General features: G+C 42.2%; 1 protein-coding gene across 2 annotated transcripts in view; it reads left to right on the top strand.

Moving 5' to 3' along the window:
• NPAT (nuclear protein, coactivator of histone transcription) overlaps positions 1–14,905 on the top strand; it is a 53,370-nt gene extending 38,465 nt beyond the window's left edge. For both annotated transcript variants that reach the window (XM_008261842.4, XM_051849722.2), the window contains 5 exons: positions 2,022–2,137; positions 2,212–2,320; positions 9,066–9,126; positions 9,245–10,379; positions 12,400–14,905. In XM_008261842.4, coding sequence (XP_008260064.4) covers positions 2,022–2,137; positions 2,212–2,320; positions 9,066–9,126; positions 9,245–10,379; positions 12,400–12,477 — 1,499 coding nt within the window. In that variant the 3' untranslated portion in view covers positions 12,478–14,905. The remainder of the gene's footprint in view (positions 1–2,021; positions 2,138–2,211; positions 2,321–9,065; positions 9,127–9,244; positions 10,380–12,399) is intronic.
• The last annotated feature ends 6,829 nt before the right edge of the window (positions 14,906–21,734 follow it).

Genomic DNA, 21,734 nt, shown 5'->3' with positions numbered 1-21,734 from the left:
TTGGTATAGAAACTGGGCTTGAGATAAAGCTTACAGAAATAAGGTAGGATTTGGAGTTAAAGGAAGGAAGTCTTTATAGCCAAACGAAGTAGTGCAAGCATGAATAAGTATTTTAAGACTATAGCAGTAGGCTGGCGCTGCAGCTCACTAGGCTAATCCTCCACCTTGCGGCGCCGGCACACCGGGTTCTAGTCCCAGTCGGGGCGCCAGATTCTGTCCCGGTTGCCCCTCTTCCAGGCCAGCTCTCTGCTGTGGCCAGGGAGTACAGTGGAGGATGGCCCAAGTGCTTGGGCCCTGCACCCCATAGGAGACCAGGAAAAGCACCTGGCTCCTGGCTCCTGCCATTGGATCAGCGTGGTACGCCGGCCGTGGCGGCCATTGGAGGGTGAACCAACAGCAAAGGAGGACCTTTCTCTCTGTCTCTCTCTCTCACTGTCCACTCTGCCTGTCAAAAAAAAAAAAAGACTATAGCAGCTATGTCAAAGTGAAATCAACCTAAGAGTAGTTATTGTATTAGGAAAATACTCTCATTACAGGGCATGGATAAATTGTGATAGTAACAGACTATATTGTTGTTGACCTTTTTTTTTTTTTTTGGACAGAGTTAGACAGTGAGAGATAGAGAGAAAGGTCTTCCCTCCATTGGTTCACCCCTTACCGCTACAGTGAAGCCAGGAGCCAGGTGCCTCCTCCTGAGCACTTGGGCCATCCTCCACTGCCGTCCCGGGCCACAGCAGAGAGCTGGCCTGGAAGAGGAACAACTGGGACTAGAACCCTGCGCCCATAAGGGATGCCAGCACTGCAGGCAGAGGATTAATCTAGTGAGCCAGGGCGCTGGCCCCCTATACTATTGACTTTTTTTTTTTTTTTGGACAGGCAGAGTGGACAGTGAGAGAGAGAGACAGAGAGAAAGGTCTTCCTTTGCCATTGGTTCACCCTCCAATGGCCGCCGCAGCCAGCGCGCTGCGGCCAGCGCACCGCGCTGATCCGATGGCAGGAGCCAGGAGCCAGGTGCTTTTCCTGGTCTCCCATGGGGTGCAGGACCCAAGCACTTGGGCCATCCTCCACTGCACTCCCTGGCCACAGCAGAGGGCTGGCCTGGAAGAGGGGCAACCGGGACAGAATCCGGCGCCCCAACCGGGACTAGAACTCGGTGTGCCGGCGCCGCTAGGCGGAGGATTAGCCTAGTGAGCCGCGGCGCCGGCCTTGACTTTTAATTACTGTGTAAGCATTGTAATTCCCCCAACACATGCACGCACACACCGTGGTTTTGTCTGAATACTCATTTACCTTTTACCTGGACTCTTTTTTTTCTTTTTCTTTTTTCTTTTGAAAAGCATAGTTGGAGAGAAAGAGACAAAACAGACAGAGGTCTTCCTTCCACTGGTTCTTTCCCCAAATTGTCACCACACACGGGGCTGGGCCAGGCTGGAGCCAGGAGCCTTAAGCTCCATCCGGGTCTCCCACATGTGTACAGGGGCCCAAGCACTTGGGTCATCTTCTGCTGCCTTCTCAGGTACATCAGCAGGAAGCCGGGTCAAAAGCAGAGCAGCCAGGACTCAAACCACCAACCATATGGGATGCTGGCATCTCAGGCAGCAGCTTAAACTGCTAAGCCACAGTGCAAGCCCCCACCTGGATCATTTTTAACCAGTGTCATTGATATATAATAGGCTAGGTGTATGGGCAGTCTTAGGCTATAAACATTCAGTTGAGGTTCTAATTTCCTAGTGTAAGACTCAGACTTGAAACGTTCACTGATTTTCTAATTAGTTTCACTGTTTTTTCTATAGGAGTCAACAGTACAGTTGTATGACTTCCTTGCTCATGATTGTTGTGAAAATGTTATCAGCCCATCTTTCTATTCAATTGACCTACTTGTTGGCCTTGCTGTTCTGCCTTAATTTTCTAAAATAATAGATTGTAAGGAAAGATTATTACTTTATTTCAAAGTAACAATTATTTGTTTTGTACCAGAATTATTAAGAGAAATTCTTCCTTTAATGAGAATTATTTTTCAGGATCTGCCATCATAATTGCCTCTCCAGTGCAGCCTGTGCTCCAGGGAATGGTGGGAATGATCCCTGTATCTGTGGTGGGACAGAGTGGAAATACCTTTTCTGCTCCTCCTCGGCAGGTGAGGTTTATGAACTAAAGTGCTATAGTGAAACTTTTCAAACATAGTATAATTAATGCCTTCTTCTCTTGCAGGTCCTTCATATGCCTTTGGCAGCACCTGTGTGCAATAGAAGTATTCCTCAATTCCCTGCCCCTGCAAAATCTCAAAAGGCTCACGGACCAAGAAACAAGCCTTGCATAGGTAACATATTAAGTTTGTTAATGTCAGCCTTATGTTTGTCCATTAGTTTGTAGCAGTGCTTGACTCTTTTCTTCTTGAACACCAATAACATCCTTAACAAGTAGTCATCCTAAGTTTGCTTAAAGATTCATAGCACTAGATATTAGAAGGCAGCCAACCTTGATATAGGACATCTTTGATTCTGATAAGTTTCCTTTTATAAGTTTTAGCTTTGTTCCAGTGTTCCTTAATTTATTCTTTGGAGATACCTAAAATAATAATAATCTTAATTTTCTGATAGCTTTAAAATGTTTACTGAATGTCATATATATTTATATTAGATTTTAGAGGCAGTGTTTGCTGAATGTTTATATGAACTGCTACCTGGGAATCTTGTTAAATGCAATTGCTGAACAGTAGGACTCCCGTAGGGCCTAAAATTTCTTGTTTCTAATAAGCTTTCACTGAATGCCTGTGCTGCTGCTGCTAGGCCACACTTTTGAGTAACAGCCTTTGAAGTTCCCAATTTATTTTCCTTCATTCCCAATTTGTTCAGTGGCTCACCCATCTTAGTATTTATCCATGTCTAAAACCTAGGAGTTTTCTTTTTTTCTTTTCTTAATTTATTTGACAGGTAGAGTTGTAGACAGTGAGAGAGAGAGATAGAGACAGAGAGAAAGGTCTTCCTTCCATTGGTTCACTCCCCAAATGGCTGCTATTGCCAGCACTGCGCCCATCCGAAGCCAGGAGCCAGGTGCCTCTTCCTGGTCTCCCAAGCACTTGGGCCATCCTCCACTGCCATCCCAGGCCACAGTAGAGAGCTGGACTGGAAGAGGAGCAACATGGGATGTTGGCGCCGAAGGTGGAGGATTAACCAAGTGAGCCATGGCGCCAGCCCCACCCCACCAAGAGCTAATTTTAACAGCAAGTACTCAAAGTGGATATTCCACTTTTATTTATTTATTTTTTAAAGATTTATGTATTTATTTGAAAGTCGGAGTTACACAGAGGAGAAGCAGAGAGAGAGAGAGAGAGGTCTTCTATCCGCTGTTTCACTCCCCAGTTGGCTGCAAAGGCCAGAGCTGTACAAATCCAAGGCCCGGAGCCCGGAGCTTCTTCCAAGTCTCCCACATGGGTGCAGGGGCCCAAGGACTTGGGCCATCTTCTCTGCTTGCACAGACCATAGCGGAGAGCTGAATTGGAAGTGGAGCAACCGGGAATTGAACCAGCACCCATATGGGACAGCAGGCGGCAGCTTTACCCGCAAGCCACAGGGCCAGCCCCAATTCCACTTTTATTTTTCCCTTAATTGCTTGTCATGCGTATGCTACAGCAGTTAACACCTGACATTGTGAATATTTGACTCCTCACTAATTTGAGTGTCTTAAGGGCAGTAAATATATAGATTACCTGCTAAATTCCATGATCAGTTTTGCTTTTCCTTCAATATTTATACATGTTACTGTACGTGTAAGTTGTTTTTTGATTTATTGGCATTCTCTCAGACTGTCACATTATACTACTATACATTTCATCTCCTGTCAATGGAACTTTAAGACACTCCCAAAGTTGACCTGACAAACTATGATATGATGAACACATTTTTTTTTTTAAATTTATTTATTTATTTGAAAGTCAGAGTTATACAGAGAGGAGAGGCAGAGAGAGAGAGGTCTTCCATCTGGTGGTTCACTCCCCAGTTGGCCGCAATGGCCGGAGCTGTGCTGATCCGAAACCAGGAGCCAGGAGCTTCTTCTGGGTCTCCCATGAGGGTGCAGGGGTCCAAGGACTTGGGCCATCCTCCACTGCTTTCCCAGGCCATAGCAGAGAGCTGGATAGGAAGTGGAGCAGCCAGGTCTCGAACCAACACCCATATGGGATGCGGGCACTTCAGGCCAGGGTGTTAACCCGCTGCGCTACAGCACCAGCCCCAGATGAACACTTTTTTAAAAATACTTTTTTTAGAAAAAATTTGTTTATTTATTTGAAAGAGTTACAGAGAGAAAGGGGAGAGACAGAGATCCTTCATCTGCTGGTTCACTCCAGCCGCATTTGACCAAGGCTGGGCCAGGCTAAAGCCAGGAACGAGGAACTTGTTCTTGGTCCCTTTTTTTTTTTTTTTTAAGATTTATTCATTTATTTGAAAGGGAGAGTTAGAGAGAAGCAGAGGCAGAGAGATAGAGAGAGGTCTTCCATCCACTGGTTTATTCCCCAAATGGCTGCAATAGCTAGAGTTGGGCCAATCCAAAGCCAGGAGCCAGGAGCTTCTTTCAGGTCTCCCATGTGAGAACAGGGGCCCAAGGACTTGAGCCATCCTCCACTGCTTTCCCAAGCACATCAACAGGGAGCTGGATCAGAAGTGGAGCAGCTGGGTCTCAAACCGGCACCCATATCAATGCCGGCACTGCAGGCCAGGGTGTTAACCCGCTGCGCCAGAGTGCTGGCCCTGATTCTTTAATTTCTTTTTTTTTTTTTTTTTTTTGGACAGGCAGAGTGGACAGTGAGAGAGACAGAGAGAAAGGTCTTCCTTTTGCCGTCGGTTCACCCTCCAATGGCCACCACGGCAGGCGCGCTGCGGCCGGCGCACCACGCTGATCCGAAGGCAGGAGCCAGGTGCCTCTCCTGGTCTCCCATGGGGTGCAGGGCCCAAGCACTTGGGCCATCCTCCACTGCCTTCCCTGGCCACAGCAGAGAGCTGGGCTGGAAGAGGGGCAACTGGGAAAGAATCCGGCGCCCCGACCGGGACTAGAACCCGGTGTGCCGGCGCCGCTAGGTGGAAGATTAGCCTATTGAGCCGCGGTGCCGGCCCCGATTCTTTAATTTCTAAAATGACATGTATGCTGTTTAACTCAGCTTGATCTACAGCTATCCTGTCATTAGTTTTTAATGTAGAACCCAACTTGAATTTATAACTTTTTTGTATTAGATTATTTTTTATGTTGGTAAAATATATATACCATAAAATTTTTAACATATGACCAATTTGGGGCCAGTGCTATGGCACACTCTCTATCTCTCCCTCTCTCACTCTGTAATTCTGACTTTCAAATACATAAATAAATCTTTCAAAAAAAAGAATCATTCTTTTTTAGTCTCAGAAATATATAATGGCAATAATTGTTTAACATAGCAGTTAAGACACCTGCATCTTATATTGGCATACCAGAGTTTGGTGCTCAGTTCCCAGCTTCCTGCTAGTTTGGTGCTCAATTCCAGCTTCTCAGTCCAGCTTCCTGCTAATGCAGGCCATAGGAGGTAGCAGTGATGACTGAAGTACTTGGGTCCCTGGCACCCACAGTGGAGGCCTACATTAAATTTACAACTTGCAGCTTCAGTTTTGCCAAGTGTATTACAAGCATTTGGGCAGAGAACCAGCTGATGGGAACTTGCTCACTGTGTTGCTGTCTGCTTATCTCTCTCTCTGCCTCTCAAATGAATAATTGTTTTATAAAAATATATAAAGAAATAATGGTAATCGTGGGAAACTCAGTGTTCATCACTCCCATTCGGTATGTATCTTTTCTACTTCCAAAAGCATTCTTCCATTTTCTCTTCTCAAGGAATAACTCTTTCTTTCTAAGGTTAATGCAGACTACTTGTGCTCTAGGTTGTATCTTTTAACATTAATTTTTTTCTCTTTATTTCTTCCCTATGTGTCTGAAACTTGCCAAACTTTTATTCCTGACCCTTCTTAATCTCACGTTCCTTCATTTGTAGTATTCTCTTTTCTTATTTAACACGAGAGGTCACTAGTGACTTTCTAATACTGCCTTTTGCATTGAACTTTGCCATTCTTATTTTCCTGTAATTATTTTTTTTAAGATTTCTTTTATTTATTTGAAAGAGTTACAGAAAGAGAGAGAGAGAGAGGTCTTCCACCCACTGGTTCACCCCCCAAATGACCACAACAGCCAGAGCTAAGCTGAGCTGATCTGAAGCCAGGAGCTTCTTCCAGGTCACCCGGAGCAGGCACCCAAGAACTTGAGCCATCTTCTACTGCTTTCCCAGGCCATAGCAGAAAGCTGGATGGGGAGTGGAGCAGCCAGGACTCAAACCGGCACCCAAATGGGATGCCAGTGCTGCAAGCCGGGGCTTTAACCCTCTGTGCCACAGTGCCAGCCCCTCTTCTAATTATTAATACAACTGATAGTTTCTGAAACCATCACTAAATTTATTCTGCCACTCTCTCGCTGATCTTACATATAACTCAAGTCCTTCAAATTCTACATTTCCAATCTTTTTTTCCTTAAGATTCCTTTATTTGAAAGAATTAAAAAGGGAAAGGGAGAGAGGGAGAGAAAGTACACTCTTTCATCTGCTGGTTTACTCCCCAAATGGCTGCAATGACTAGGGCTGAGTCAGGGCAAAGCCATGAGCCTGGAACTCCCTCCAGGTCTCATATATTCATGGCAAGGGCCCAAGTACTGGAGCCAACTTCTGCTACTTTCCCAGGCACTTAAGCAAAGAGCTGGATTGAAGTGCAGCAGCTGGAACTCCAATCAGCATTTACATGGGATGCCAGCATCACAGATAGCAGCTTAACATGCTGACACATTGCCAGCCCCCTCTGCCAACTTTATCAGTGTCACCACTGATTGCTTTGTTACCCTTCATATCCATGTAAATGCACATTGTCTCAAAGACCTTCATCATCTCTCATCAGTTCTTCCAGTTTTCTCTCCTGTTTATTCCATCTTCAACATTATTGCCAGGCTGATCTTCCTAAAGCATAAACCTATGTATGCAACTTTCCTATTTACAACACTTAAAAATTATCTCTAAAATCTTCTGCATAGTGCACTAGTCCCTTTTCATCTCATTTTTGCTTTCCTTTCCAACCTTCGTATCTTGCTCCTTTCTCACATAAGCTCTGAAGGCCATGAAAATTAAAATGTAGCTGTTTAAGTTAGAGCATTGAGACCTGTGTTGTGGCACAGCAGGTGGGCCACCGTCTGCAACACCGGCTTCCCATATGAACTCCAGATCAAGCCCCAGCTGTTGCGCTTCGTGTTAATATGCTTGAAAGGCAGTACATGATGGTCGAAGTACTTGGGGCCTTGCCACCTACAAGGACACCCAGGTGGAGCTTGTGGCTCCTAGCCTCGACCTTGCCCAGTCCTGGCCATTGTGTCCATTTGAGGAGAGGATCTTTCTCTTTGTCTCTGCTTCTCTGTTTCTCCCTCTCTCTAACTGTGCCTTTCAAATAAATGAATAGATCTTAAAAAAAAATCAAAGCATGCTCTGTAAGTGACATAGGCTGACATAGATGACAGTTACGTTGGGAAAACTTTAAAGGACTTAGATTGTTGTTTTCTTTAATAACTATCTGGATCCGAGTAGTACAATAAGTATATTGTAATTTCTAGATCCAGAAACTGGATTTGTAGTATTTGCCTGAAGTTGAAGTCATTTGCTCTTGCATACATTAAAAAGCTGCTTTTTTATAAATATTTTTAAAAAATTTATTTGGTCCAATGTTAAAATATTTGAAAGAGAGTTGGAGCTCACATCTGCCTGTTTACTTCCCTAATGCCCACAACCTACAGGTCAGGCAAAGCTAAATAAAGCCTGGAGGCTAGAACTCAATCCAAGTTTTTCATCTGGGTGGAAGGAACCCAACTACTTCAGCCATCACCTGCCACTATATCCCCAGGTGCACATTGACCAAAAGATGTAATCAGAAGCAGAGCCAGGGCTCAAGCCCAGGCACTGCAGTACGGGGTACAGGAATCCCAAGAGCTTTCATCTACTTCAAAGCTTGAGCAAAGTGAGAGGGAGAAATCTTCCATCCCCTGGTTTACTCCAAATTGCCGAAACAGCAAGGGCTAGACCAGGAAGAAGCTGGGAGCCCAGAATTTCAGCTGGGTCTCCCTTGTAGCAGGGACTCAAGTAGTTTCACCATCATCTGCCTTGCAGGGTGCATTAGCAGGAAGTTGGATCAGAAGCATAGTAGCCAGAACTGCAGCTAGCACTCCAGTATGGAATACAGGTATCCCAAGCAGCAGCTTAACCCACTGTACCACAATGTCTGCCCCAGAGCTACCCCTTTTTGGGGGAGGGGGGTTGGAAAGCAGGAAGGGAGCTGCAGAGAGAAAGAGGGGAAGACAGAGATTTCCACATGCTGGACCACTCCCGAAATAGCCACAACAACCAGGGTTAGGTAAAGTGAAGCCAGGAGCCTGGAACAACATCCAGGTCTGCCACAGGGGTGACAGGGCCCCAGGTAGCTGGGCCATCTTCCACTCCAAAGCTCCTTTTTTAAAAAGGTGTTTTTAAATATTTTGTGTGTGTGTGTGTGTGTGTTTTAAGATTTATTTATTTATTTGAAAGTCAAAGTTACGCAGAGAGAGAGAGTCTTCCATCCACTGGTTCACTCCCCAATTGGCCGCAACAGCCAGAGCTGCACCGATCAGAAGCCAGGAGCTTCCTCCAGGTCTCCCATGCAGGTGCAGGGGCCCAAGGACTGGGGCCATCTTCTACTGCTTTCCCAGGCCATAGCAGAGAGCTGGATCAGAAGTGGAGCAGCCAAATCTTGAACAGGCACCCATATGGAATGCTGGCGCTTCAGGCCAGGGCGTTAACCCACTGCGCCACAGCGCCAGTGCCTATATTTTTGTGTTTTAATATGAAAGTAATTTCTTTATTAGTTATTTAAAATTTTTTCTCATGTGTGGTTGCTATGTGTGCCATCCTTTTTCAGAAGAGTATAGTATATTCTTAGTTTCAGGAACATTTTCTTTCCTAATTAAATCATTTATAATTTCAGGAAAACAGGTAAATAATTTAGTGGATTCTTCAAGTCATTCAGTTGGATGTCATACACAAAGGTAAGTCCAAAGTTGTTTCTATCATAGATTATTTGAATGCTCAGATTAAAAACACTAAGTATTTCTTTTTGTTGCTAGAAAAATCTGTGGTTTTTGTTTTGTTTTGGTTATTTTGTAGAACTGAAGCATCAGACAAGAATACAACCACAGATCTTGGGAAAAAATTGGAAGAAATTACAGTTCCTTTCTCTGTAGAGAATATAGTTCCAACTAGCAAACCATTTGAAAGCCACAGACGCGTGCTGTGTTTTGATAGCACTTCTCCTGTGGCAAACACCCAGGGGACACACCCTAAGATGGTGTCCCAAATCAAAGAAAGGAATGAAACTTCCTTTCCTAATCTTGACTCACCCATTGTGTCCTCCACCTTAAAACCTCCTTGTAATAATGCTGTCAGAAAAGAGAGAGAGAAACCGCCTATGCCTAAGATCTTATCTAAATCAGAAACAGCTGTTAGCCGACATACCAATGTAAAAGAAGCTCAATCAGAAAAGAAAGGCTCGCCAACAGAAGTTCTACTGGAATCCTTCCATAAAACAACAGCTAACAAGGAAAATGAATTATGCGGTGATGTGGAAAGGCAGAAAAATCCGGAAACCTCAAAGCTATCCATTGGGCAACAAAATGGGGGGTTACGGAATGAGAAAGCTATGGCTTCACTGCAAGAACTGACCAAAAAGCAAGGCACATCTTCAAATGGTAAAAATGTCATTTCAGTAGGTACAGCTGTGAAGGATCTCAAACAAGAGCAAATGAAGTCTGCCAGTTCTTTGGTTACCACAGAAATGTTACAGGATGTTCAGTGGCATAGCCCAGTAAATAGGTTCAGTGATAGCGATTTACCTGTAGCCCGGACACCTGGTGCAGGGACAGGTGAAAAACATAAAGAAGAACCTACAGATGGTATCAAAGCCCCTTCTAACAGGCGTTTTGGTGAAGACAGTAGCACAGCCAAAGTAATGATCCCTCCAGTCACCGCGGACTTGCCTGCCTGCAGCCCTGCCAGTGAAACAGGCAGTGAAAACAGTGTAAACATGGCTGCCCATACGTTAATGATTCTCTCCAGAGCAGCCATCTCAAGGACTACTTCTGCAACTCCTCTGAAAGACAACACCCAGCAATTTAGAGCATCTTCAAGGAGCACCACAAAAAAGCGGAAAATTGAGGAACTAGATGAACGTGAGCGAAACTCACGTACTTCTAGTAAAAATCTTGCAAATTCATCAGTACCAATGAAAAAGAAGAAAATTAAGGTAACTTTGAAAGTTTTCTTTCAAAACTACACACTTATACTATGTAAAGAATTCGGCATCTTTTGCCACAGCCACCTGACCGCATACTGTGGTCAGGACAGCTTTGAATTACAGTTGACAAAAGATGTTGGATAGCAGTGTTTCTCAAGTTTTTTTTTTTTTTTTGAGGGGTAGGAGCCAGTCTTCCATCCACTGGTTCACTCCCCAAATGGCTGCAATAGCCAGAGCTTCATCCTGATCTCCCACATGGATGCAGGTGCCTTCTTATCTTTGGGCCATCTTCTGCTGCTTTCCCAGGCGTATTTGTAGGGAACTAGATCAGAAGTAGAGCCAGGCCGGCACCATGGCTCACTTGGTTAATCCTCCACCTGTGGCGCTGACATCCCATGTGGGCTCCGGGTTCTGGTCCTGGCTGCTTTTTTCCAGTCCAGCTCTCTGCTGTGGCCCGGGAGGGCAGTGGAGGATGGACCAAGTGCTTGGGCCCTTGCACCCACATGGGAGACCAGGAAGAAGCACCTGGCTCCTGGCTTCGGATCGGCGTAGTTCCGGCTGTAGTGGCCATTTGGGGAGTGAACCAACGGAAGGAAGACCTTTCTCTCTGTCTGTCTCTCTCTCACAGTCTGTAACTCTGTCAAATAAAAAAAAATTAATTTTTTTTTTTTAAAAAAAGGAGAGCCACCAGGACTCGAACTGGCCCCCATATCGGATGCCAGCATTGCAGGTGGCAGCTTAACTTGTTATGCCACAGTGTTGGCCCCCGTTTCTCAGTTCTTAAACTTAGAAGTTATCTAGGTGAAACACAGCATTTTCAGAACAATTAAGTCATTTATTTATACACATCTTATAGAAAAGTAGTTTTATTTTTGTCACAGTAGAACCCAAATTTTTTTCTGTGAATGACATAAAACTATGAAATATTGGAAAACCACTGTGTGTAGATTTACCAAGTAAAGCACTGCTTGCTCCTTTTAGATGATGAGTTGATTTTTTTTGAAAGATTATTTATTTGAAAGACAGAGTTACAGAGAGAGAGAGAGAGAGAGAGAGAGAGGTCTTTGATCCACTGGTTCAGTCCCCAGATGAGCATAAGGCAGAGCTGTGCCAATCCGAAGCCAGGAGCCAGGAGCTTCTTCAGGGTTCCCGTGGGTGCAGGGGCCCAAGGTCTTGGGCCATCTTCTTCTGCTTTCCCAGCCCGTAGCAGAAAGCTGGATTGAAAGTGGAGCAGCTGGGAATCAAACCACTGCCCATATGGGATGCTGGCAGTGCAGCCGGTGGCTTTACCCGCTACGCCACAATGCCGGTTTCAGGTTGATTATTTTGTTTCTAGCATGTCTTGCCATCTCTTCCTTAGCCCTTAAAGGTGTTAACATATTGAAGCACTGGGAAATTTAGATTTACCTCTTCTTTAACAGATAGTTGTCCTGTTATAGGAGGGCTACAGAGGGTGATAGCATTGATAAATTAAACCGTTTATTTTAGACTTGTTTAGCTGTTTAGTAAGTGGATTACACATAAAAAATTTAAAATATCATAGAGGAAATATAGTATAAGGGGCAGCATTCTTGGCTTTGCTCCCTGCAAGCCTGAATTTAAGTCCTGCATCTGCTGCTTATTTGCTCTGTGACCTTGGCTTTTAGCCTCTTTGATCACAGCCTCATTACTGACATGTTGTTGTCATACATTTTCCATGGTGGTTGTGAGGACTGAATGTAGTACCTATAAAGTACCTGGTGTATATTAAGTGTTCAGTATTTGATTCATGTCTATTACCCTTAATATGTTTGTTAGTAAAGCTTTTTAATGTTTATGGTTCAACAGTAATTATCAACTCATAGAAAGCTTGTTCTGACTTACCTTCTTCAGCATTTGTATGCTATGAATTCATACAGTGTCTTTTGCCCTAACCAGATGTTTAAGTACCATTGAAGTATATTTAACTTCAATCCTAGAAAACTCTAGACTGAAAGAATTTTAGTGGTATGTGGATGAACTTATTATTATTCCTTTTCTCTTTTGACAGAAAAAGAAGCTACCCAGTTCATTTCCAGCTGGAATGGATGTGGACAAGTTTTTATTATCATTGCATTATGATGAGTAAACACTCTGAACATTTAAAAATAGTAGCTATTTAAAACTCATATCCCTTAAACTATGAGTGTAGGGAATGGGATATTGACAGAAATCTGAAGCATAACCTGCACTTTTATTGTACTGAAATTTCACTTTATATCTAAATCATGCTGTTTCTGAAGCAGCTCCCTAATTTGTAAATAGTTGGTATATTTTTATTTTGGGGAAGAAAAACAAATTTGCAGAAATGTAAGTAAAGCCAATCTGCAAAACTGTATAGCTTTGACAATTGTATATTGTAAATATTGTGTAAATATTATTGAAATTGAAGTTAAATCAACCTAATGTTCTTATACTTTTTTTGACCTTATGATTCCTAATTCCAAGGCGTATTCATATGGAATAGTTTCTCAATTTTGGAGGAAAATGATGCTTATCCTTATAAATTACTTTCAGTAACTGTTCAGTAAGATGTTTAAATACATAGCCGCTAAGTAGAAAAACTGATAACCGCCTCAACTGATAGTAAAGTATCTAATCAGAAATAAACAGTTTTGATGGGTTTTTTTCTAGAGTGGATACCGCCCCTTTTTGTAATCACAGTAAATAGTATATTCCTGGGATTTTACACTGTTAGCTGTTTCTTCTGCTCGTTCAGTTCTCTTTGTTTTAAAGAGAGAATTTTGTAAACCATTTATTGAGTGTTCTGATATTTTTTTTGTAACTTTTAAGATCTACAGAACATTTAAGTGGTAAGTGGTTAGACTGTTGAGCCATAAAAAGTTTCATAATATACTGGTTGAGATATCTTGGTATGTATATATTTTTCCCCTAATTACTGGGGATTTAAAGAATTGCACTAATTCATAGCATTCTTTATGTAGTAGTGACCAATGCACATTTTATTTAAATCTTGATTTCTGTGTTAAACCTGTGTGGAGGGTTATCTTCTGGTGTCTGTCTAGTAAGTCATGTCCATCGTAAGATGTAAAAAGAGAAATCATAGTTATATATTTTATTTAGTTTCTTCTAAAGTGGGGTATGCTAGATAACTATCTTTACTGTAAGTCCCTTAAAGTGTTAAAATTACTCTCAAAAGGGCCCTTAAGGGGAGTGAGAGAGGTGCCTTCTCTGTAATTAGACTCACACACATTCTTCAAGTTAAATAATTGGTTTAGACTTCTAAATGAAAACAAAGTATTATTAGTACCTGACCAATTGTGCCTAGATATTAAAGTATGTTCTCCTAAGTGCTTTTTATTTAATTAAATACAGCCTAATAGGATTTTCTCCAACAAGTGTATATTTTGTTAAACACTTTCCTTGATCAGTTTTTGTACTAGGCCTTGAAAAAAATGAATCCATTCTGTTCTAACACAACATTCTCAATGCAGAAATCTTGTCTTCTTAATTGCTGAAACTTATTGCAGAAATTTGTCTTGTAAGAAATTTTTTATGATATGGCAATCGTCTGTTCCTACGGAACTAAATATCAGTTTGTTTATTTAACTCAACTTGATATACTCCAGTTAGGTTTGAATAAATATTTTCATTAACTTCAAAAGTTTGAATTACTTTATATTGGCAAAGAAATTTGGATTGAATTGCTTTGCTAGCAGTAAATTCTTAGTGGTTTTTCAGGAATTCATATAATGCTAAAATTACATATTATCTCAATTTTATTTATATGTGCTAAGTAATAGAGAACTTACACAAATAAAACAAGTTCACTTTGTTCACAAACTTAGGAGCCACTAATTGTAGTCTAAAGACAACTTACTCTTGGAACTTTAATATCCCAGAGCAAAACCTTAATCCCCATTTTACGTTTAAAGAGCAAATGTCTTGAATTCAATTGTATTGTTGTATCTGGTAGCCTGTGTTAATAATTAGTTGCCAAATTACTGCATTTCAGAGTTAAAGTATACCACAAACAACAAGTGGCTTTTTATAACTACATGTAAGGTAAGGATCCTGCTTATTGAAGTCAGTGTATGCCAAATCTGAGAAGTCTTGGAATGAAAGTACTTGATTATTTTTGCTAGTGGGAATGTTATAATACCCTATACTGTGTTGAAATTGGGCATGACATGAAAAAGGCATCCATCAGTATTGAGGCAAAGGCTGGATATCATGATTGTTAGGAGACCAAGATCAGTGCTTTATCTAGGAATAATTTCGAAGTCATATTACTATGTAGTGTTTTTTTAAGATTCTAAATACATTTTGCAAAAATTCTTCCAGAAGATTTATGAAACAACATTTCTAACATCAAATTGTTATTGCTTCTGTAGCAAATGTTTATTCTTCGCCAGAAATATATATTCAACTACTTCATCGCTTGATTCTACACTTTTATTTCTTAATTTGTCAAAATTAGAAGTTAGCTTTTAACCCATATATAATTTGTTTGGATACCCAGTTTGAAGAAAAGATTAAAGTACCCTTCTCTTACATTTATTTGTTTTTACTTATTTGAAAGGCAGAGCAAGGGAGAAAGATCTTGATTAGCTGGTTCAGTCCCTAACTGCCTGCGACTTCTGGAATTGGTCCAGAAAGCAGGAACTCCATCCAGGTCTCTCATGTGGGTGACATCACCTGCTGCCACCAAGGGTTTTCAGCAGCAGGAAGTGGAACTGGACGCTAACCCAGGCTTGGGTTGTGGGCATCTCACGTAGCTCCTTAACTGTTCTGCCACACACTCATCCCAATAATTTTGTTGCCAAAAAAATAAAATAAAAATTAAGCTGCATTACAAGCTCATGGATGGGGAAAAGTCATGGAAAATGCATATTATGAAAAATGTGTATGTAGATTTCAAAATGTTTTTGTACCAAAAATGTCGTTTAATTCGATTTTCCATGAACTTTTTAGAAGTACCCTTGCTTACTTCAGAGTAGGGTTGCTGAGTCACAGTATGTGTCTAAATTTCCTCAAAGGTTTTCATTTTCCAGAGTGTGTGGTATCAATTTATACCATACTCAACACAGTGTAAGGAAAGCCCTAGTTTGTTTTGTTTTGTTTTGTTTTGTTTATTTGACAAGCAGAGTTAGAGAGAGAGAGACAGAAAGGTCTTCCTTTTTCCATTGGTTCACCTCTCAAGTGGTTGTCGCAGCCGGCGCGCTGCGCCGATCCAAAGCCAGGAGCCAGGCGCTTCTTTCTGGTCTCCCATGCGGTGCGGGGCCCAAGGACCTGGGCCATCCTCCACTGCATTCCCGGGCCACAGCAGAGAGATGGACTGGAAGAGGAGCAACCAGGACTAGAACCCCGGGTGCTGGCACCGCAGGCAGAGGATTAGCCTAGTGAGCCGCAGCGCCGGCCAAGCTCCAGTTATTGCACATTATTGCCAACATGTGATGTTTTCATTTTAGTAGTTTGTGTTGGGGGTTTGATTTTTTTTTTTTTTTTTCCCTGAACACCTTTTCAAATACTTATTGACTGGGTATCTTTTGTGGACTGTCCATGTCTTCTGCCCATTTTTATATTGGCTTTTCTGCCTTTTCTATGATTTGTAGGTGTTCTTTCTGTATGTAGATAAAAGTCCTTTTCTAGTTATCATATTTTGGATGTTTTAACACATTTTTGTTTCAAAGATGCTTTGTTCTTCAACCTATTTTTTTTTAAACTTTTATTTAATGCATATAAATTTCCAAAGTACGACTTATGGATTACAATGGCTTCCCCCCCATACCGTCCCTCCCACCCACAACCCTCCCCTTTCCCACTCCCTCTCCCCTTCCATTCACATCAAGATTCATTTTTGATTATCTTAATATACAGAAGATCAGCTTAGTATACATCAAGTATGGATTTCAACAGTTTGCTCCCACACAGAAACATAAAGTGAAAAATAATAGATGATTTTTTTTAAATGATGATGAAATCAGATCAGACCTATTGTCATGTTCAATCCCAGTGAGAGTCAAGTTGGGAATTGATAATTTCTTTTTTTTTTTTCTTTTTTTTTTTTTTTACAGAGGATCAGTTTAGTATGCATTAAGTAAGGATTTCAACAGTTTGCACCCCCATAGAAACACAAAGTGAAATATATTGTTTGAGTACTCGTTATAGCATTAAATCTCAATGTACAGCACATTAAGGATAGAGATCCTACATGAGGAGTAAGTGCACAGTGACTCCTGTTGTTGACTTTACCAATTGACACTCCTGTCTATGGCATCAGTAATCTCCCTATGCTCCAGTCATGAGTTTCCAAGGCTATGGAAGCCCTCTGAGTTCTCCGACTCTTATCTTGTTTAGACAAGGTCATAGTCAAAGTGGAGGTTCTCTCCTCCCTTCAGAGAAAGGTACCTCCTTCTTTGAAGACCTGTTCTTTCCACTGGGATCTCACTCGCAGAGATCTTTTGCCAGAGTGTCTTGGCTTTCCATGCCTGAAATACTCTCCTGAGCTTTTCAGCCAGCTCCAAATGCCTTTAGGGCTGATTCTGAGGCCAGAGTGCTATTTAGGACATCTGCCATTCTATGAGTCTGCTGAGTATCTCACTTCCCATGTTGGATCACTCTCCCCTTTATTTACTCCATCGGTTAGCGTTAGCAGGTACTAGACTTGTCTATGTGCTCCCTTTGACTCCCAGTCCCTCCACCATGACCAACTGTGAACTGAAACTGATCACCTGGAACAGTGAGATGGCATTGGTACATGCCACCTCGATGGGATTGAATTGGAATCCCCTGGTATGCTTCCAACTCCACCACTTGGGGCAAGTCAGCCTGAGCATGTCCCAAATTATACATCTCTTCCCTCTCCCATTCCCACCACCATGTTCAACAGGGATCACATTTCAGTTAATTTTCAACACTTAAGAATAACTGTGCATCAATTACAGATCTAAACCAGTCATATTAAGTAGAACAGATAAAAAAACTACTAAGAGGGATAATGTATTAAGTTGTTCATTAACAGTCAGGGCTATGCTGATCAAGCCACCGTTTCCCATAGTGTCCACCTCACTCCAACAGGTTTCCCTCTTGGTGTTCAGTCAGTCGTCACCGATCAGGGAGAACATATGGTATTTGTCCCTTTGGGACTGGCTTATTTCACTCAGCATGATGTGTTCCAGATTCCTCCATTTTGTTGCAAATGACTGGATTTCATTGTTTCTTACTGTGGTATAGTATTCTAAAGAGTACATATCCCATAATTTCTTTATCCAGTCTATCGTTGATGGGCATTTAGGTTGGTTCCAGGTCTTAGCTATTGTGAATTGAGCTGCAATAAACATTAGGGTGCAGACCTCTTTTTTGTTTGCCAATTTAAATTCCTTTGGGTAAATTCCAAGGAGTGGGATGGCTGGGTCGAACGGTAGGGTTATCTTCAGGTTTCTGAGGAATCTCCAGACTGACTTCCATAGTGGCTTGACCAGTTTGCATTCCCACCAACAGTGGGTTAGTGTCCCTTTTTCCCCACATCCTCGCCAGCATCTGTTGTCTTCAACCTATTATATTTTGATGATCTTGAATTGATTTTCCACATGGAGATCCAATGCATGCATCACCACTGACAAGATTCCAGCTGTACTGCACCAAAACTTCATCATAAGCTGCTAGATTATGTATCTGTAGGTTTGCTTCTGGACTCTAATCTGTTTCATTTGCTTGGGTTATGTTTGTTTTTTCCATTTTATTTTAAAAGCAGATAGGGCCAGCACTGTGGTACAGTGGGTTAAGCCATGGCTTGCAGCACAGGCATCCAATATGGGCACCAGTTCTGGCTTATCCAGCTCCCTGTTAATGTGCCTGAGAAAGCCTCAGAAGATGGCCCAAGTCTGTGGGCCCCTGCACCCTCATGGGAGACCTAGAAGAAGCTCCTGGCTGTTGCAGCCATTTGGGGATTGAACCAGTAGAGTGAAGATTCTCTCTTTATCTCTATCTCTCTCTCTTTAACTCTGCCTTTCAAAAAAAAAAAAAAAAGCACCATATATAAAGTATCTTCTATCCATTGCAGTAGCCATGGTTGTGTCAGGCCAAAGCAAGGAACCCAAAACTCAATCTGGGTCTGTCACCTGCAAGGCAGGGACCCAAATAGTTGAGCCATCATCTACGGCCTCCCAGGATGCACATTACCAGGAAGCTAGATCCAAAGTTGAGTAACAGACTCCAGGCATGCAGATGCGGAATCTGGGAATCTGAAGCAGCAAATTAACTCTACCAAACAGTTGAGCTGCTTTTTTTTCTTAAGTGTGCTGATAACACACATGACAGTTATATTTTAATTCCTACATTTTCTGTAATGAATGACTTCTATTAGTGCTAGTGAATAGTCAAGTGCCTTTTTTATTTACTGAGTACATATTATCTGTTAATAATTGTTACAGCCAATTTTACTGCTTCTTACTGTACTGCTACTAACACAGGAAGTATAAATAATGATCAAAGTAGGTTTCATTGTCTTGTTCCTCATATAAATAGGAATGATAAGTATAAGGTTGGCTTTTGTTTGTAGGGCTTCAAGAATGTACATCTGGAATATTTCTTCAGTTTAACCAGATGTTCTTCTAACATCAATTAAAATATTTTCATTAAGATCATCAATTTATTTTCATATCAGTCCTAATTAAAATTACCTTGTGATCTTAATGATTGATTCTTTAAATATAACTAAATTTGGTTTGTGAAAAAAATTTTTTTTTTTTTTTTTTTTTTTTTGGACAGGCAGAGTTAGAGAAAGGTCTTCCTTTTCCGTTGGTTCACTCCCCAGGTGGCTGCTACGGCCGGCGCACAGTGCTGATCTGAAGCCAGGAGCCAGGTGCTTCCTCCTGGTCTCCCATGCTGGTGCCGCATCCCCCACTGCCTTCCTGGGCCACAGCAGAGAGCTGGACTGGAAGAGGAGCAATTGGGACAGAATCCAACACCCCGACCAAGACTAAGACCTGGGGTGCTGGTGCCGCAGGCAGAGGATTAGCCAAGTGGGCCGCGGCGCCAGCCTTTTTTTTTTTTTTTTTTTTTTTTAATATTTATTTATTTATTTGAAAGTGTTACACAGAGAGAGGAGAGGCAGAGAGAGAGGTCTTCCATTGATGGTTTACTCCCCAAATGGCTGCAGCAGAGCCAATCTGGAGCCAGAAGCTTCTTCCTGGTCTCCCACGTGGGTGCAGGGGCCCAAGGACTTGGGCCATCTTCTACTGCTATCCTGGACCATAGCAGAGAGCTGGACAGGAAGTGGAGCAGCTGGGTCTCAAACCGGCGCCCATATGGGATGCCGGCGCTTCAGGCCAGGGCATTAACCTACTGCATCACAGCGCCAGCCCCTTGTGAACTTCTTGAGATTTGCTTTTAATGAAATTGGTTTCAAACTTTCATCATTTTTCTTTTTTAAGATTTATTTATTGGGGCCAATGCTATGCCGCCTGTAGTGCTGGCATCCCATTCGAGTCCCAGCTGTTCCACTTCCAGTCAAGCTCTCTGCTATAGCCTGTGAAAGCGGTAGAAGATGGCCCAAGACCTCAGGCCCCTGCATCCACGTGGGAGACCCAGAAAAGGCTCCTGGCTTCAGATAGGCACAGCTCTAGCCTTTGCGGCCATCTGGGGCATGAACCAGTGAATGGAAGACCTCTCTCTCTCTGCCTCTGCCTCTCTGTAACTTTGCCTTTCAAGTAAGTAAACAAATCTTTTAAAAAAATATTTATTTGAAATAGAGTGTCTTCCATCCATTGATTCACTCCCTAAATGGCCACTATGGCCGGAGCTGGCCCATCCAAAGCCAGGAGCCAGGAACTTCTGGGTCTCCCACGTGGGTGCAGGAGCCCAAGGTCTTGGGACAAATTCTGCTTTGCCAGCCCATAGTAGAGATTTTAAGTAGAGCAGCCGGAACTTGACCTGGCACCCATATGGAAAGCTGGCACTGGAGGCAGCAGCTTAACCCACTATGCCACAGCACCAGCCCCACTTTTACCAACTTTTGAAATGAATTTGAAACCTTTTCTTTCCAGTTCATCTGAATTTTGGGGATAATGAATTGTACCTGTCTTAAGGTTGAAGTTTAAATAAAACAGTATATATAGGTCTACACCTGGAAAACAATAAGCACTATTTATTTTTTAGATTTTTATTTATTTGACAGGTAGAGTTATAGAGAGAGGGAAAAATAGAAGTCTTCCATCCACTGGTTCACTCCCCAAATAGCCGCAATGGCCAGAGTTGGGCCAGTCCAAAGCCAGGAGCTTCTTCTGGGTCTCCCACGTGGGTGCAGGAGCCCAAGCACTTGGGCCATCTTCTACTTTCCCAAGACATAGCAGAGCGCTGGATTCGAAGAGGAGCAGCTGGGAGTAGAACCAGCCCCAATAAGCACTTTTAAGAACTAGTTGCTGTTGTTTTTCCTGCCACAGTTTATTTAGAATGGGAAATAACTGTTCCTTGAGACTAAATCGGTAAACCATCTGTGCCTGGAGCCTTTTGCTTAAGCAGTTTTCCAATTTTTTTTTTTTTTCACCTAGATTGATTATATCTAGTCAGTATGAGCTTTTTTCTGAGTCAAATTTCATGTTTTTCCTCTCCAATTTCTGCTTGTATTCTAAGTTAGATGTCACTAATTCTTTTCTTACAAAAACACAGATTTAGCAACTGCATTCTTTTTTGTTTTTAAAGATTTATTTTATTTATTTGAAAGTCAGTGTTCGAGGTGGGGGAGAGAAGAGGTCTTCCATCCACTGGTTTGCTCCCCAAATGGCTGCAAAGGCCAGCAGTGGCCCAACCCCAAGCAGGATGCTGGCCCCTACATTCCTTTTTGATTTACTATTTTCTACTTAATTCTGAGCCTTTGTTTTTCTCAGGGTCCCTTTTGCATGTACATTTAACCTTTGAAATTGAATAAAGAGTTATCTCATTTTGTTTTCCTTGAGCTATATAAATAATTTCTGATTTCAAGTTTGAACATCAAAATCTAGGAGATGGAGAAAGTGTTTTAATTTTTTAAATATTAAACGAACAGTAAGAGGGAGGGATAGACAGAGATCATCCATCCGCTAATTCATTCCCCCAAATGGCCACAGAGCCAGGGCTGGGCCAGCCCGGAGCCAGGAGCTTCTTGGTCTCCCAAGTGGGTGCAGGGGCCCAAAGATTTGGGCCATTTTTTGCTGCTTTGCCAGGCACAGTAGCAATGCGCTGACTCAAACCTGCACCCACTTAGGATGGTGGCAGCAGTTTAACCCTTTGCACCACAATGCTGACAGCTGATTTTTAACTTAAACATAATTTTTTAGAATGAGTGTATCATGTTCTTTTTTTTGCTTAAAAATTTGGTTTTATTATGATCAGAGTAGATAAAAA

The sequence above is a fragment of the Oryctolagus cuniculus genome, chromosome 1 (assembly GCF_964237555.1).
Source record: "Oryctolagus cuniculus chromosome 1, mOryCun1.1, whole genome shotgun sequence".
Lineage (NCBI taxonomy): Eukaryota > Metazoa > Chordata > Mammalia > Lagomorpha > Leporidae > Oryctolagus > Oryctolagus cuniculus.
Note: the sequence above shows the minus strand (reverse complement) of the source record. Positions and strands in the feature narration are given on the sequence as shown.